Here is an 18419-nt window from a genome sequence, read left to right as displayed (position 1 = left end):
CCGAGATTTTTGACTGATTCAACTTAAAGAAATCTCCCGGTACATGTAAAATAACCGTTCGAATATTCATGCCAAATTTCATCAGAACTCTAACATTCGAGCCCACAAGAGAGTCTTGTGAAGGCTTTTATAATTTTAAAATTAGAAAACTAGAAGAACTCACCGAAGGAAAATCGTTTGTGTTCGTTTCAAATATAGATCTTGTTTAAATGAGGATATTATCATATTTTGACCGATTTTGAAATATTTTCCATTTACTTATCAGTTATCACGGTTTTGAGAGACTTCAAAAAATTTGAATAGGGATTGATAATACACAATTTATGATTGACGATTTCAAAATTTTATCATATAAAACAGTTGCCAGTATTTATTAAAAGCAATAAATAGTATTTCAAAGGCTACAAGGTGTTACAATAATCAATTATTTATAAATACCCCCTTAGTTTTGAACGAATTTTTTATGTCTTTCTTTTTTTATATACCTACATATTGAGTAACATATGTACACTATTAATTTGATAGTCATGAAGTTTTTTAATTTTTGAGTACAATTCCATGACTTTTTTATCAAGCAGATCTCCACAATGAAAATTTACTAGAACATATCAGAACTGCTTCAGAAAGCTCTTATGCGCAATTACTATTTTATTACGTCAAGCTTCTTTAATTGATTAAGGTCATTGTTGAAATGTTTTCTGTATAAATGAGTTTAAATGACCCAATTTAAATTAATTTTTTTTTTAATTATCTTCCTTTCAACATCAATCCTGCAACGCGCGATAGATAATTTAGTTTTCTGTAAGATAACAACATTTGGTGGGAATGTACTTTTTCACAGGAATACAATGAGGTCCTATAACTTTCGAAAACAATCTGGATGAAGGAGAATGAAACAACTAGACAGTTAAAACATTTATCAGAAACATCAACTCTTAGAATTTAATAAATATATCTTATATTTCATTTAAAATAGGCATCCAATTACAAGCCTCAATGATTGCACATTTTATATTGGGGCCAAATTTTCGAAACATCATTTATTATCATTTATTTATAGAACACTGTATATATAACATATGAATATAACATTTTTTTCGATTAACGTATCATCATCTGCCTCTAGACTAGAAAGAAAAATACTTACACAAGTCTCAAGAAACAGAAGAAAATATATTCGGACGAACACACTACCAAGAAAGATGCTATTGATCGCTGAAAAAGTTATATATATGTTTCCCATACTGTAGAGTTATTCTTGGCTTATTTGCATTTCCAGGAAGTGGGAAAAACCATTTGCATAAGGAGGAAAGAAACATTTTCGTGATAGCAATTGTTGGCGTGTTGCAAGTTCTAAGAGAATTTCGCATTCAAATTTTCCATTCGATCTTGATATTATTTTAATTCATTTTCGTTAGATTTCCTTCGCTGCTTCAGATCTAACTTGTTTATTCAATTCAAATAGACTTTATTAGTCTGTTTGAAGTGAATTTTGTTCGAAGGAAGGTTCAGTTATTTTTTGAATCTATAAATCCTAATTTATGGATGGGTTGATTTATTTTTGATAATGTTTACTGCAAAACTTCTTTGAAAGTTGTTTCAACATTCAATACGAAAATACTTTTGTTGAAGCTGACAATTTAAATTCGATAGTAGATTCAGAGTTTTTTAATTGTAATCGATGTGTAATACTTCATGGCAGTTGTAGCATTAACATCAGACTATATGTATACAAACGATTCGTATTGTCAAGAAGACAAGTAATATGTTTCTTTAACATATTTAACTATTATGATGCAGTAGTGAGAAGCTCTAATTTTAGTTTTCTCGTAGGTCCATCGATTTTTACATTAAAGTATTCCTTTCATGTTCATTAACAACTATTATGTTTCCAATAGGGACATACAAAAATTGTAAATTCATATCGATTCTTCCATGAAAGATAAAGAAATATTTTCTTCGTTTTGCCGAAGAGAAATGAAGCTTACATTTATAGTTTCCATATAAGTATCAGTCTGAAAAATTTACACATGAACAGGTTCATTTGATAGAACCTTTGTCATAATTTTATAAGTATCATGGGGTGGGGGAGTGTTGTAGATGTATTTTCCATCAGCATCTCTGTAATCATGGTAGACTACGGTTTTCACCGTTTCAAATCCAAACTTTTCCAGGATTTTTTGGGTGAAAAAACTGGTAGCGTCTACTTTAAGGACCTGAAAGTTCAAATACTAGAAAATATTGTGGAATTTTCAAAAACCTGAATGAGTAATGAGAAGTCATAAAAAAACTCATTAAACTATTAGATTCATGAGGAATACATCACAGAAAAAAAAGGTAGAATATCTCAATTAAAATTATTATTACTTAATAAAATTTGATTTGAAAACAATCAAGAAGGAAGGAAAATGAACAAATTTTCTTTTAACCTTGACCTTGACATCGAAGTTATTTCAAGGTCAACTTAATTTTTCAAAATATTTTATACTGCTAACTTTTATTCTTCATAAAAAAATAGTAAGTTTTGTAAAAAATAGTAATTTACGTAACAAGTCCGGAAAATAGGGTTTTTTTGGACGAATAGACAAAATTCCAGGACGAGCGTAAGCGAGTCCTGGAAGTCTGTGAGTCCAAAAAAACCATTTTCGGGCGTGTTGCGTACAATATTTTTTTCGGCAACCATGTAAAATAACACTATCGCTGCTGCTTTCCATATTTTATTGTGATTGCGATCAAAAAACAAGCAAATTTTTGACAACTAATTTCATATGAACTGTCAGCCGTTATCTCGGTTGCTATGGATTCTATGATTCTTTTCCGGCCTAGTCCGGGAAGTATGTACTTTCCGGACTAGGCCGGGAAATGCTACTTTCTCAGAGAAAAAGCGTCCAGGAAGTGAGCACTTCCCGGACGGTTGCCGAAAATAGATTTTGTTCTATGTAACAATACTATAAATATTCGTTTCAACTATTTCATTTCAATACCTTTTTCCGAAAACCGAGATATAATCGATACTAAAAAAAAGGTAACATTTTTAAAATTAACTTGAAATACAGCTATTGATCCTATTATTTAGATTAAAAAAGTATTTTCATCGGATTTTAAATTCATAAATCGATCATTCCATCTGAACTAAAGTTCAGAGTTTCATTTTGATATTTAAAGAGCGAGTACCTTTATTTTAAGAAAAAGGAAAGGATTTTATTTCATTGTGAAGAGGCAGTATGCCATCAAGGATGGAAAATGATATGAGCCAAATTGCCGCTACGACTACGGTTGCAACCTCATAACCTTTCAAAAAATTTTCCATGACAAATTGACATTTGGGGCTGTATGTCCTTGATAACTATACGAATTCGATCTTTGAGTAAATTCCAGGTGAATCTATAAATAGTGAATCTGAACTGAGCGTATCAATCTCCTAACTCGGGTAAGTAAGAGAAAAAAAATCATACTTTCTCCGTCACATATAATGTTGGGCTTAATGAAGCCATTTCTGAAGGCTCTTGATAAGTTGAACGAGAAGCTTTGACATCATTTGTTGAAGTTTTAGAAAATTTTCTAGGCAAACATAAAGCTCAAAACTATGTTGAAACAGTTAACAAGATGCTTAAAAGTTTCAAATCTTTAGAATGAAATATGATTATTAAAAAACTCCATTTACACAGCCACTTAGACCGTTTTCCAGAAAATTTAGAAGACATCATTGAGGAACAAGGTGAAAGATTTCACCAAGATATCAAAGTTATGGAGGACCGCTACCAAGGAAGATAGGACATGCACATGATGGTAGATTACTGCTGGAGTTTAAAAAAAAAACTGTTTATAAAACATTCAAGAATGTCGCGGGAAATAAGCTTTCGAACTGTTGAGTGACCATTTGATTTCTTCAATGTTTTTTTGCTTGTAATTACGACATAATATTGTTTTTTGTATAACTAAAATAAAAATTTCGTATCTACTTCAACTACTTACAGGTTTGAGTTAAAATAATGTAACTTATATTTATCTAAAATTTTATATCTTAAAATTTTGAGCTCCTAGGTAAAAATGAATACGTTATTTGAATTCAGGATATCATATTGATATAGAATAAACTCAAAAAACTTGAAACACTAAAACAGCTGTTCTCTGTTCATTCAATTTGGAAAAATCTAATCTTAGATAACGAATTTGGGGCACCCGATACAATTCACAACATTTTTATTCCTTCAAATAATTCCAACTCACAGTAAATCCATGCTCCCTCGCCAGCTCCTCACTCCTCTTCACCAGCTCCTGCCCCAAGCCTCTACCCCTGTAATCGCTGTCGACAGACAGAATCCTGAGCTCGAATATCTTCTCCACATTGTATTTCCTGAACAGCTGAGCGTCCGAGTTATGGCGCAAGAGGAGTCCCATCAATCTATGGAATTCAATATCGTCGATGCATTTCATTCTCTCCAGCTCCAGCTCCGGATCGCCAAGGCTGGAGATGGCATTCAGCATTGCCCCGGCTATCTGGAAAATCATGAGGCCATTATGAGAGCGATAGACGAATCGGAATCTGTGAGAGAAATTAAAATCGATGACAGATCGACGCCGCTGTTATTGTGCGTGGGTTCAGTTGCAGACATCGGTTTTATTATTCTTTTAAATGCGGTAATTACCCGTGGAAATTATGACGAGGCTGGAGGTGAGGAGAGGGGTGAAAGCAGCTTTAGGGGTTGAGAATTCGGTCTGTCATGAACAAATGTGGAGAGCACTGACGTAGACTAAGGAGTTGCTGACGCTCGTTCATTCATGTGCCAATTCCGCTTATGGATGTATTGTTATATACAGGGTGGTCCAGATTTCAGTGCAATAACTGGCATTGGATAGAACAACTCTTTTGTTGAAAAAAAATTGCCGTAAACATATATCCTAACAAGCTTCGTTTTCGAGATACAGGGTGTTGAAGATTAAAAAAAAAACAGTTTTTTTTTCTTTCAATTTTTTGGTATTGAAGTATTGATCATGTGATGTTTCGAATTAGGTAAGTGCCTTCTGCCGAAATTATCCAGTGGCTTAGATACAGAGGTGCGATGTTCTCTTTTTGTATTGAAAATCTACATCACCACTCTTTTTTTCGAGAAAATTAAAAACAGTTTTTTTTTCTTTCAATTTTTTGGTATTGAAGTATTGATCATGTGATGTTTCGAATTAGGTAAGTGCCTTCTGCCGAAATTATCCAGTGGCTTAGATATAGAGGTGCGATGTTCTCTTTTTGTATTGAAAATCTACATCACCACTCTTTTTTTCTGAAATCAACGGGGCTTCATTGAATGAAAGATTCCTTGAATTTTTTCAAAGATTTATCATTTTCGAGATAATTGAGAAGAAAGCAAATACTATCCACAAAAATTGATTTTTCAAATTTTCCTGTTAGTGATTAATTAAAATACAAAAATGGCGTAGGCTTTCAGATGGCATTTAATCGAACATTTTGTTCGAGTGTCTTTAAGAAATGTTCAATTAAATGCCATCTGAAAGCGTTATAAAACACTATACGTCAATTTTTGTACTTTCATTTCATTTTCATACACGAATGAGTTGTGTGTGTTGCCTACTCAATTGTACCCCTGTTCCTGATTTACCTCCTCGATCTCATTTGTTCCTGTTACAAAATTTGTCCACCAAATTCTTGATTATTTGTTCTAATTTCCCCATTTCTCACACAAAAATCAATTCCAAACCCAAAAATTCAACATAATGATGATTAAGGAGGTATTCAAGTCGAAGATGTCCTCTAGGCAACCAATCATACACGACTTTGTTTTATGTGTTGCCTGCTCAACTGTACCCCTGTTCCTGATATACCTCCTCGATGTCATCTGCTCCTGTTAATTAATACCTCCTCGATGTCATCTGTTCCTGTTAATTAATAATTCGTACACCAAATGATTATTCGTTCGAATTTTCCCATTTCACAAACAAAAATCAATCCCAAACCCAAAAATTCGTATCAGGAACATATGATGATTAAGCAGGTATTCAAGTCGAAGATCTTCTCTAGGCAACCAATCATACACGACTTTGTTTTGTGTGTTGCCTGCTCAACTGTACCCCTGTTCCTGATATACCTCCTCGATATTGGGTAATCTGTAGTTTTGAAATTAACTAAGTTTGCAAATAGACCAAAATCAGTGGCGTTATAGCTTCAAAATAGATAGATAAAAAACTGTATACTCACTTTGTTAGTGTCTGGGTCGATAGCAATTATCGAATATCCATCCCTCATGGTATCCATATCATAGTTTTCCAAGAGCTGGCAAGTTTGACCCTTTTTGAAGAGACCAACTGCTACGTTCAAGGGTTCATCGTGAAAATGATTCCTCAAGTAATTTAGGACCTCGTCATATCTCGATTCATCAACGATTTCGAAATGCATTTTTATGCTGTTTTCTTTGACGTTATGTACTCAAAATTCACCTGGAAACTTAAATATAATAATCTCTAAGACATTTTTGAATCTCCTGAAGGAATGTATTTCAACAATATACATTTATGCACGAAATTTCAATCTGATTGCATTCACCGTTTATAGTTATACACAGAAATTTTTTTAATTTTATCTACTTTGGAAGGATATATCTCTCTTAATATGCATTTTGGGCCATAAGTTAATTCATCAAACTATACTTATTTTTCAATGTACTATCAACCCCAGAAAACTCGGTACAAATTTTTGACTGACACTGTATATGTAATGATAAAAGCAGAGCATGTTGATAGCGTTATCAAAAGCATAAAAAATTCAAGCAGAATATTGCAGAAAATTGCAATATCTCCTCCAAAATAAATTAAAGCGAGCTGAAAATTTGCAATATAAAACAACAAGTACAAGCTCCGTGCAAAATTTTGTATTGGTAGTCAAAATCATAGAAAATTCAAGTGAAATATCGAAAAATATCTACAACATTAGGAAAAAATAAAAGTTCAATGAATTTTATTCGTGCAACATTCTAATGTCACTGAGTATATTTATTTGATAACAATACACAACTAACCCATCTTTCCACGTCGACAATAGAGATATATTTGAAATTTTGATGAACGTGGGAGTTTAACAGTTTTCCAATTACATCGTGAAAGCTTCATTGCCATTCATACCCCAACATCAAAAAGGGAGAGGAAAATTACCCCGAAGAGAACTCAATATCCTCGGAATATTGAGTTTCGGTCGCAGTCAGAATCCACTTTACCCTGTTATATTGAAGGAATTCTGCAATAAACGTCTACATTCCAACCGCCTTATGTCAAATAATCTAATAAAGCCTTCAAAACAACGAAAAAATTTCACTTTAATTCATTACAAAATCATTTAAAATCAAATCTATGTACATAGTTTTTTTCAATCAACCGAAGTGTTCTTTAGTTCATTTTCCCCTTCACCTTCCGTTACTGTTTTCGTCAAATCACTTTGCTCTTTTTCCTCCGATACTAAGTTTTCTTCTTTCCTTCCTAATATTGCACGTAAATGAGACATTTTCGTTCCTAGTATCGGTCTTGGGCTATTAGGATTGCTATAAGTGTGTCGTACAGATCTTCTAGAATACCTGGAACATTGTGGTTCTTTTGGTTTTATAGAAGGCGAAGTTTCGCAACTTCTGGTGAATAAAGCCGTATCTTGATTTTGGGGAAGATAAATGGGGGCTTCTGGACGAAGTTTTGAGTTCATACAGATAATGATTTTTTAAAATCGTATTATTTTGATATGAATCGAGAATCGATTCTGACGTTTTGCAGCAGTTTTGCACCTTGATGAACTGACGTTTCATAGATGTTCTGATATAAAACGTTAATTCAGTCTTTCATCCATAGAGCATTCGAGAAAGGAAACTTTCCTCTCTGTAGATTGAAAAACACGGATGACATAATACCTACAATACATAAACAGGAAATACAACATTTTTCTGAAGAAAATAAATTGTTACTGACAAAAAAGTTGTGAGATTCGAAGCAATTGAACTTAATTAACTAATTCTCCGAAACTAATAGCTATTTGGTTTTCTATTAAATCTCATTTGATAAAGAATTCTACTTTGGATTTTCCGAGATAAAAATTAAAAGTTTAGGTTTATAGAAGAAAATTGGTAATAATAGGTGCATTTCAACTTCAATTTGAAAAGTTTGCGATCAACAAACTAGATAAATGATTTATTAACAATTAGCAATCCAAAGATGAGAATGTTTCTCATCAATTTATGTTACAAGTTGGCATTTTCTTGAACTTCAATTAGGAAAGCATTGCCACGTTTCTTCCAATGACCTCAATTTCTTCTAAAAGGCGACCAAGTTTTTATTTAATATTAACTATGATTTATTGTTGGCAACAATAATTAGTTGTATTTTTCAATTTCAAAGTAATTATTTACAGTAGATAATATACATTGAGTAAAAATATCTTACAACTGAAAGATTTACCTAAATAGAGTAAATTTTGCAATGCTTATTAAAGAAAATATTACAAAAAGCATTTTATGTTTTGGAAAATATTTCCAGCAAAAAACCATTGCAAATTTCACAATTATTAGCTTCAAAATGAAAGTCTAAGGTTGAATGCAAAATGTTAGCTCTATTGAATTCTTAGTTTCGATTGTCATTCTACATTCTACATCAATTGATTTTTGTACCAAATTCATGTAAAAAGCTTTCTAATGATTTATTTTATTCGATCTTTGGATAATGGAAACTGTGTATGTATGCACTGTATGTTTTGATATCTTTTTTCTAAAGTAACTTAGAGGAAGACTGAATATTCTCAATGTGAAAATTTGGTAAAATACAACTAACTTTCCCCTAGATAAATGATGATTATAAAACACGTTGACGATCGCAAATACTAACCATAGAGCTCCACCAATTTTATTGAATTTTAGATTTTGGGATTTCACATTAAGTTTCTGACTACAAATCCTGTTTAGATTTATGTAGCTGGAATATCATTCAATAAAATCTGCAGTTTCATAAGAAAATTCAGAAAATAAAAATGCCACGAATTCCTTAATTCAAATAAATTTTTCGAATCGAATAATACCAAAGCATTGAAAATTTCAAAATCTGAATTTTCACTCTCATGTATGATCATTTGGGGATACAAAAAATATAAAAAACTGTCGCCTGCTTTCAACGTCTGCTACACGTAAATAAAGATGAGATGTTGAATAATTTATTAATTTTCCCTTAAATTACTGAAATAAGAGGGGGTAATTTGGAAGGAAGTGGAATATTATTTCATTTTCAATTTGCGTCAACTCGAAAACACCCTATAGTATCAACCTGAGCATATAAATTACCAATTGGGTATTGATTTTTGGTCAATATGTAAACATTTTTTTTTTATGAGTTTGTCGAAGAGAATCATTTTACGATAAAAGCAGAGATGCAGATGTATAAAATTTGTTGTGAATACCATTCCAGCATTATTCAAGGAAATCCTGGAACCAATATCGAACTTGAAATACTAAATTTCGCCGAATATATCACTGAAATTGAATTAAACCCTTATACGACGCCATAAAATGTAGTGTTATCGATTTATTGCTTTGCGTTAACACATAGAAACTAAATTAAAATGTACAACTAATTGAGAGTTCTATTTTTCATTAGATGTTTGAAATTAGATAATCACAAACTTCAAAATATATTGTTGATACTTAGGTATATCCCCGTATTTCGTCTTTTTATTTCCAGAAAAAAATTCCAATGAAATAAAAAACTAAAAGATCATTTGGACATTATTGGTTAGTAATCGATATAATTTGAGAAAGAGTTTTGAGGGGAAAGCAAAAAAATGATTTCTTCAATTTGTAAGCATTGTGATAAAAAAGGTGATATTCCTTAGAAATAATTGTAGTAGGTTGTAGGTAGTTGTAGGTAGTTAGTAGGTAATTTGTTGTTCCTAAACAAGTAAATCTAAGATATTATGTGATTAGATTGAAAAATGTTTTGTTTCCTGCAATTTGTTATTTCTAACGAATTAAATCTATGATATCTTATGTTATTATTTTAAAATTGTTAAATTTCCTGCAATTTGAAGTAATCCATTATAAATTGGACTAAATTGATCAGTGATTACATGAAGAGAAACAATTAATTGGATATATTTCTACCTAGAAAATGTCCCATTATCTCATAGCTCGTCATGATGGAAAGGCAACATATTTTTCACAATAAGCAAGTAATGAGTGTGAGTTTCAATAAGTTATTTACCGGACACCCTGTATCGATTGCATCCCAAATTTTTTTTTTCGAAAAATCAAAAAATTTTCCACAATTCCGTTGATTGCGAGTGGATTTCTGCCCATGAAGCCGTTATACATGAAACACACGTGCACAGAAAGGATAATACAATCATGCAAGCTCGAAAGTACGTACCAACCCTTACTGTCACCGTGAAACTACACTCCCGGCTGCCAAATTTAGAGTAATTCAACTTCACGCGATATTCTTGACTCCTGTTGCTTGTAGCAACGGCCGGGATAGGAGCTGTCAGGACCGTACCAGCAGAGGGAGTTAGCACATCATTGAAATGGCAATTGGCTCAACTAACGAACCGAAATAAGACATAATTTAACTGAAGTGGTGTCATTTCCTAAAGTTAATCCTTGATGTGGATATAAAATTTATCGCGGTCAACTGAGGAAGTACCTATGGAAGTATAATTGTTTTGATTACTTGTTTATATCAGATCGTATAGTCAACACTTAGCGAAAGTGCTCTGAGAACCCTGGAAAGATCTTGGGTGTGAGTAATACTGATTCTTTATAATACTCCAATAAGCTCAGTGAGTCCTTTTGATTGCAGGATACTAAAGCACAGTGCAACAGGAAAGGAACTGGATTCAACTTGAATTTCTGTTCATAACTTTCGATAGATGAAAATTATTGAGAATAATAGTAAATGATTTAGCTGAAATATTCTGGGAATCTTTTGTCTACGCCATATTTCAATTGAAATTCGATAAATCGAGTGAAATTTCAAAGATACCATTAACAAGAGAAATACCTACAAATCTTTGTATTACAAAAATCCTCAGAGTGTCGCACCCTTATTGGGACTCACGACTTAGATTGATGTTGAAGTTACTTGGATTGAGCTTGACTTGATTTCAAGTCAAGCTCGAGTCAAGTATTTATTTATCAACTACTTGAATCATATCAAGCTTGAATTTTAGCAGTTTTTTTTGTAGTGTCACATCAATGAAAAAATGATGAAATGAGAAGGAACCTTGCAAGAAAAACTTTTATTTGTTAAACTTATTGTATAAAAGAATCGAAAATAGCAACGTTTTTTGAATAGACACATAAATTAAATCACTATAAATCAAAACAAAATAAAAAATAAAGTTTCTCAATATTGGAAAAACCTCCAGGCTTTGTTTGATTTCATAATTTTCCATCCAGGATCTAAGACACATGAGGCATCCTATAGATTTGTCGCTTAAGCTATTGCGGGTTTTTCTAACTGTAAGAGCAGCTCTGAAAAATTGTCTTTCAACAGGAGCTGAAGATGCTGGCGTTGATAGAATTTTGGCCAAAATGGCCAAGTTTGAAAAGATATTTCTGAAACTACCAAAATCTACCAATAGATATCATAGAAATGTGAGAAAACTTCGAATAAAGTCACACTGGCGAATGCTTCAGTCTCTCGGCGCTCGAGAAATCCTCTTATTTAGTCTAAGCGCGCACGTGATTGCAGAAATATATGCCGTGCAACGAGTGCATATCAAGCTGAAGTAATATCAAGTATTTCGATATCAAGTCAAGCAATAAAATATCTAAAATCAAGTCAAGCCAAGATCGAGTATGTAATTTTTCACGAGCTTGATTTTCAAGTCAAGATTTTGGTTAAAATGTCAAGCAGCTTGGCTTGATGAATCCCTACAGCCTAATCATAAATATCCAAGTAGATCAATGATACTCTGCACCATTTTCACGCTACTTTACGCGTTTTTGAACGTTTAGACAAAGATTGTCCAATACGACGTAATTCGGCTGACCTCGTATTGGTATTTTGCTTAGATAGTTGAGACCTTGTGTTTTAGGCATATTGCAGTCTTTCAAACAATATGTCGTTAACGAAATGATAAAAAAATTGTCTATGATTGTCCAACAAATGATAAGAACATAATAAAATTGGATAGAAAATAATAATTATGCGGTGTGGCAGTGAATATATATTTACGTACGTTAAGAAGATATGGAAAAAAATATTTCCAAGAAAATATATGATGAAATAGAAGAGATAGAAAAAAGTAGTTGAATCGAAACGTAATTTAGTTCTAAGAAGAAAAAAATAATTTCTATGAAAATATATGATGAAATAGAAGAGATGAGAAGAAGGTAGTTGAATCAAAACGTGATTCAATTCTAAGAAGAACTATTTTATCGACAGTTGTTAGATACCGCACAATCTCAATATTTCTAACGATTTTCTTCCAAGTCTAGATATTCTAGATACATAATGGCTAATGAAAATTGGAGAGCATAGCTAGTCGGTATTTAAACACTTATTTGCCAGTGATCACTCCACGGCCGCTTCATTCGTAGTAATAGTAATGTCTTCATTACACATAATCTCTCAAAGTATGCGTACAAATTTTGAACTTTGAAAACAAAGTTCCTGTTCATGTTCTTACGTATAATCAACCAAAACTCTAGAGCACACGTAAAAAGAATTTCGATAGGACTTTTTTTCACCGACTTATTCCAGTTAAAATCATGTATTATTATTATTATTATTTGAACTGGGGTCGTTTTGCTTCGGTAAGCCTTCCGGGAACTGCGACCATGCAGATCTTTTGTTCACTACCCTACTCATTCATAGAAACCCAGGGAGGTCGTCAACGACGTTAATAAAATTGACAACCTCCCTAGGGGCCTTGGCCATTACCTCTCTGGTATCCAGGACCGGCTTGCCCATGTGAATGGTTCTTAGGCCAGCCAGCTCTGGACACTTGCATATCAAGTGTTCAGAAGTTTCTACTTCCGATCCACAGAGCCTGCAAATCTTGTCTGCTGACTTACCCATACGGTACAAATGATGTTTGTACCGACAGTGCCCCGTCAGCAGTCCCACCATCACCCGAAGCTCCGCTCGTGACAGCTTCAGGAGTTTTCTGGTGTAAGTAGGTGAAATCTTCACGAATTTCTTTGCCTGAGCAAGTCTAGGAGTGTTAGTCCAGTGGATTGTCCTACTGTTCAACTCCCATAGCTGGACCGCAGCTTTGTATTGGTCTTTTCCTATACCACAGAAAGGCTCAGGTCCAGCAGGTCTTAACCTTGATGCACTTTTTGCAAGCTCGTCCGCTCTCTCATTTCCTTCAACCCCACAGTGCCCTGGTACCCACAGTAGAGTCACCTTATTTCCTCTGGCCAGTTGCTTTATGGTGTTACGGCACTCCCAAGTCAGCAGAGACCCCTGAAAGCACGATTCCAGGGATCTCAGCGTGGCTTGGCTGTCCGTGGTGATGTAGATATGCGCCCCTTTGAGGTTCATTTTGAGACACTCCTGGGCGCATACATAAACAGCCATTATCTCTGTCTGTAGAATCGAGGGCTCACTTCCCAGGGCTTTAGAGATCCTCAATCTAGGTCCATAAATCCCAATGCCGGTGCCCTTCTCTGTTTTTGATCCATCTGTAAACCATATGGATGACTTTTTGTCCAGACGATTTATGAAACTTATTGCACTATGACGGTCATTTATAACCATTTCAAAGGGCGTTTCAAAATCGTAGGTGGTTGGCATAATATCTGATGGTTTTGCGAGGAGGTTTGAATCTAGTTGATTCAGTATCCTCATATGTCCAACCCAGTTCCCAGGAAGGAGCTTTCCATTATGGCTACATTTCCTTACATGTAGGTGTAAGGGAGGCAAGTCTAGTATGACCTCCAGCGCTGCCGTAGGAGCTGTGCGCATAGCTCCTGTGACACCAATACACGCCAGCCTTTGCATTTTCTGCAACCTGATGCGTGTGGTGACCTCCTCGGTTTTTGTCCACCATGCTAAAGATGCATAGGTGACAATAGGGCGTACCACCGCTGTGTATAACCACAGTACCATTTTCGGTTTCACTCCCCATGTCTTTCCAAAGAGTCTTTTGCATGCCCACATAGCCGACGTGGCTCTGGAAAGAGTCTTATCTATATGTTTCCCCAGTTCAGTTTACTGTCCAGGATAACACCTAGATATTTACACTCACTAGAGAAGTGCAGAGTCTGACCATTTAAGACCAGAGCTCTGAGGTCGAGATTCCTTCTTCTAGTGAACGGGATTATTGATGTTTTCGAGGGGTTGACAGTAAGCCCCTCTTCCCCGCACCAATTTTCAATAGTTTTGAGAGCAAGTTGCATTCGGCTACTTATTTGGCTCCCATGCTTGCCTCTAACTGTCACCACTATGTCGTCGGCGTAAGCCTGGACGTTAAATCCGCCTGTTGTAAGCCTCTCCAAGAGGCCATCCATGACCAAGCTCCACAGCAGGGGTGATAGAACCCCTCCCTGAGGGCATCCCCTGCACGTCAGCACAGTCACTTCGGTTTCTCCCAGATAGGCTGTAACGGTTCGTCCTTTCAACATAGCTGATATCCACTTTACAGTGGAGGGTTCTATCCCTTTCCTTTTGGCTGCATTGCATATGGAGGTATGTAGGGTATTGTCAAAGGCCCCTCCGATATCACCAAACATTGCAAGCAGAATCTCCTTTGCGTTGAGGGTGCCTTCCACCTCTCTAAGAATATGATGAAGGGCGTCTACAGTAGATCTACCCGCCCTATAAGCAAACTGTTTGCTGTGGAGTTTTACACTGCCTCTTATGTTGTTGTCAATTATTTTCTCCATGGTCTTCAGGAGAAAGGAGGTGAGGCATATGGGTCGATAGGATTTAGGCTCTGTGGAGCCTTTTCGACCCTCTTTGGGTATGAATACTACCCTCGCCTCCCTCCATAATTTCGGGATATAGCCCCTTGTAAAGCTGGCCTTGAAGAGCTCAGTTATCGGGGCTATAAGCACTTCAACACCTTTCTGAAGCATGGCTGGAAAAATACCATCCATGCCTGCTGATTTGAAGGGCTGAAAGCTCTTTATCGCCCATTCAAATCTTTCTGGTGTGAATAGTCTACCAGCTTTCTGAGAATCCCACCTGGTGGGGTTGTATACTTCCCCAGCGGGGGCCCCATCTTCACTGGTAATCTGCCTGGAGCCAGGAAAGTGAGTCTCTAGTAGAGCTCTTAGGCTCTCTTGAGGATCATTCGTAAATTCCCCACATGGCTTCTTTATTTGGCCAATTGGGTTTGAGTGATCCTTAGATAGTACCTTTTGAAGTCTAGCTGCTGGGGCCGTTTTATCTATTCCCTCACAGAAGCTTCTCCAGGACTGCCTTTTGGCTTTCCTGACCTCTTTGTTGTAGTTGGTCAGGGCTAGTCTGTAGGCATTCCAGCTGCGTTCTCGCTTAGCCTTATTGAAGGCTTTTCTAGCAATTTTCTTGAGGTTGCTCCACCAGGGGACGTCTCTGGAGATCGTTTTCTTCCTGAGTGGACAACTGTTTTCAAATGGCCTCTTCAGACATGATGTGAAGTGAGCAGAGGCGTTCTCCAGATCCTCATTGGAGCTGATGTTGTATTTCAGGCCCTTCAGATCAGAACTCATGTGGGCTATGTAAAGTTCCCAGTCTGTCTTCCTGGGTATCCTGCACTCAACATCAGCTGAAGCAGTTGCTTCAACGTTGAATTCTATTGCCATATGGTCTGACACGGATGGCTCTTCTGAGACCCTCCAGTTCTTGACCATCCCCGCAATAAAAGGTGTCGCCAGTGTAAGGTCAATTTCTTCCCTTCTGATCGCATTCATGAAGGTTGGACTATTACCCACATTTACTATCTCTATGTTAGTAGAAAATAGAAAGTCAAGCAAATCCTCACCTCTATGATTTATATCTGTGCTGCCCCATACTTTGTGGTGTGCGTTCGCATCGCAGCCCAGAATCAGTTGTTTCTTCTTCATGCGGCACCATTCGATGAGGCGTTGTACTTCCTCCGGTGGTGGGCCGATGGCGTCTCCTGGAAAATATCCTGAGGCGATAACAAGCTGCCTCTTGATGTTCTCAGTTCGCACCTCAACCAATGCCGCAGCAAGATCCCTTGTCAGGAACTCTGTAAGTGGAAGACAGGTTAGTCCCCTTCTGAGTATTATTAGGGCTCTTGGACTTACTGCCTTATCGCAGTATATCGTCTGATATACTTTGTTTGGTAGGCCTCTTACTTGGCCTCCATTGATCCAGGACTCTTGTATTAGCCCCATGTCAACATGCCTTCTAGATGTTCTCCAGCATAAGGCACTAGAGGCTGCCTTCGAGTGCTGGAGGTTTATCTGAAGGCATGTCAGACATCTGCTCCTTATGAGATTGAATGTCCGCTAGGCTTTTCGGAAGGGACCGCCGGTTTTTCTCCGTCGGAGCCCCCCTTATCACGCCCTTGCGGATCAGCCCTCCCCCCAAAGCTGGTGGTCGGTTTTTTGGCCTCTTTATTTCCTGGAGGCTTCACCACCTTCTTCTTTACCTCCCCTTTGGGCCTTTTCGACGCCGGACCAGAGGTTGGGGCCTGAGATGCTCCTCTCCTCTCGGCCATTGTCTTTGGTCCCTTAAGGCGAAGATTTGTTTGGCCGAAAAAGTAGTTTATCTGCCAATTCTTTGCTCCAAGTCTCTCGACCGATGTTCTATCAGCCGAGATGACAATCTCGAGCATGGGTCCTGATGGTCCCCTTCGAAGGACTCTCCAGCTGGAGGTTTTGAGCCCTGCGTTCTGGTTCTCTACCGCCTTGAGAATTTTCTCATTGGAGAGATCATGGCTGTCGGGGAGATATCCGACCAGGATCTCCGGGTGAGGCAGTTCTGCCTCTTCGGCTACCCTTAGATCAGCTCCCTCCCAAGGTTTGAGTTTTGGCTGTATGCTCTTCAGCCACTCCACAGTGGCTTTGTCAGAGCATGTCAGCCCAAGCCAGCCTGGCCTCATATGCAGTTGCTGGAACGTAGGCGTTATGGCGTCCTCGTTCCCCAGTGCAATAATTTCTTCCATCAGCGATTTTTTGATGGCCATTAGTTGGTCCATTACCAAAATCACCTCTGGAAACTATTTGTGCATTATCCCCACCTTCAGACCAGCGGTAGCCTGGCTGTAGGTGGGCCCACCTGATGCAGGACCCTTGGGAATTCCTAAGGGCTGAGCCCCGGAAGTTCCCAAGGATTGAACCTTGGAGGCACCCGAGGCCTGAGCCCCGGCACCTCCTGAGGACCGTGCGACTTTTGAAGCCTCACATTTGACACTCTTTGGCTCCTTGCCTTTAGGCGTACTGTCCTCCGACCTATTTCTATTGGTCCCTCGGCCTGTTTTCTGCTTTGGACCAATTGGTTTGAAGGCTTCTTTCCTGGCATCGTCAGAAGCCATCCCTTTCTTTAGGAGGAACTTCATCCTCCTTCTGGCGGCCCCGGAGAGGCTAGGTCTCCTGACCGTCAGCTTTTCGAGGCCAGCTACGACCTCTTCATCGCTGCTCTTCAGCAGCATTTCCTCCGCCATGGGGTCAGGACTTGCGCCCTGTTCCTCAGGCTGAGCGAGGCTTTGCTCTTCCTCGATTAGCGTATTAGGGCTAGTGCTAGGCCCTTCTTTAATTTTTTCTAATTGGTCCATATGAAGTCCCACGTGCAGCTAGGGAATTTCAGTCACCAGAGGCAGAGCCCCGCATGCCCCTGGAAGGCCAATTAAACCAGAGGTCGCCTGGTATCTGGAGTTCGCATATTCAGGACTAGATCCTCCCACTAGCCACGCAGACTTCGGCATACGCTGTTCCACCTTGTCTTGGGGAAAGTTTTTATTGTGTCTTTCATACACTCGGTTCAGGCGGTTAAGCCAAATCCCCCGGCATGTGTCCTCTGCTCGCGAGACATGACCACAGACATCAGATTCCACATGTCGGTATATCAGGCATCAAGTGCTGATCCCTTGCATACCTGGCATCGTAAACCCCGTGCAGTACCCCAAGCCACGACACTACAGCAGGGTATGGGGAGTCGCACCGCATTGGTCAGTGTCAGTCGATCACTGTCCGACTCTCGCCCCGAGGAGGCTGCGGTGAACCATGCCATGAATCATGTAGGCCCTGATGCTGTGGAAATATCGGGATAAAACCTGCCTATGTTACTCGGCGATAATGCACCCACCTTTCAACAAGTGAAAAAGGTTTGAAATTGATTCAGTGTTTATTGAGCCTATTCACGAGAAACATACAAATAGCTTACTCATCTCTATATAGCATTGTTGGAGGTAAATTATTATATTTCTAATTAAAATATACCGAAAACTTATAACAAATACAGTTTCTAAGTTCAAAATATGAGGTTCAAAG

The 18419-nt window shown here is 37.4% G+C and overlaps 2 protein-coding genes across 3 annotated transcripts; both read right to left on the bottom strand.

Annotated features, from left to right (window-relative positions):
- Positions 1-903: 903 nt before the first annotated feature.
- LOC123685030 (arylalkylamine N-acetyltransferase 1-like) lies at positions 904-10597 on the bottom strand. 2 transcript variants are annotated; one of them, XM_045624587.1, is made up of 4 exons: positions 10399-10597; positions 6212-6450; positions 4231-4500; positions 904-2216 (listed from the first exon to the last, which is right to left on the bottom strand). In XM_045624587.1, exons 2-4 carry the CDS (start codon positions 6407-6409, stop codon positions 2025-2027), a joined length of 660 nt encoding a protein of 219 aa, XP_045480543.1. In that variant the 5' UTR covers positions 6410-6450; positions 10399-10597; the 3' UTR covers positions 904-2024. The 2 variants fall into 2 exon arrangements, with proteins under 2 accessions (XP_045480543.1, XP_045480542.1); XM_045624586.1 differs by having other exon boundaries at positions 6212-6457; positions 10399-10594.
- Positions 10598-16417: 5820 nt separating this feature from the next.
- LOC123684574 lies at positions 16418-17128 on the bottom strand. The gene has a single exon (XM_045623868.1). It carries the CDS (start codon positions 17126-17128, stop codon positions 16418-16420), a length of 711 nt encoding a protein of 236 aa, XP_045479824.1.
- Between the last annotated feature and the right edge of the window lie 1291 nt (positions 17129-18419).

Source organism: Harmonia axyridis, chromosome 7 (genome assembly GCF_914767665.1).
Source record: "Harmonia axyridis chromosome 7, icHarAxyr1.1, whole genome shotgun sequence".
Classification (NCBI taxonomy): domain Eukaryota; kingdom Metazoa; phylum Arthropoda; class Insecta; order Coleoptera; family Coccinellidae; genus Harmonia; species Harmonia axyridis.
This window is presented reverse-complemented; position numbering and strand designations above follow the sequence as displayed.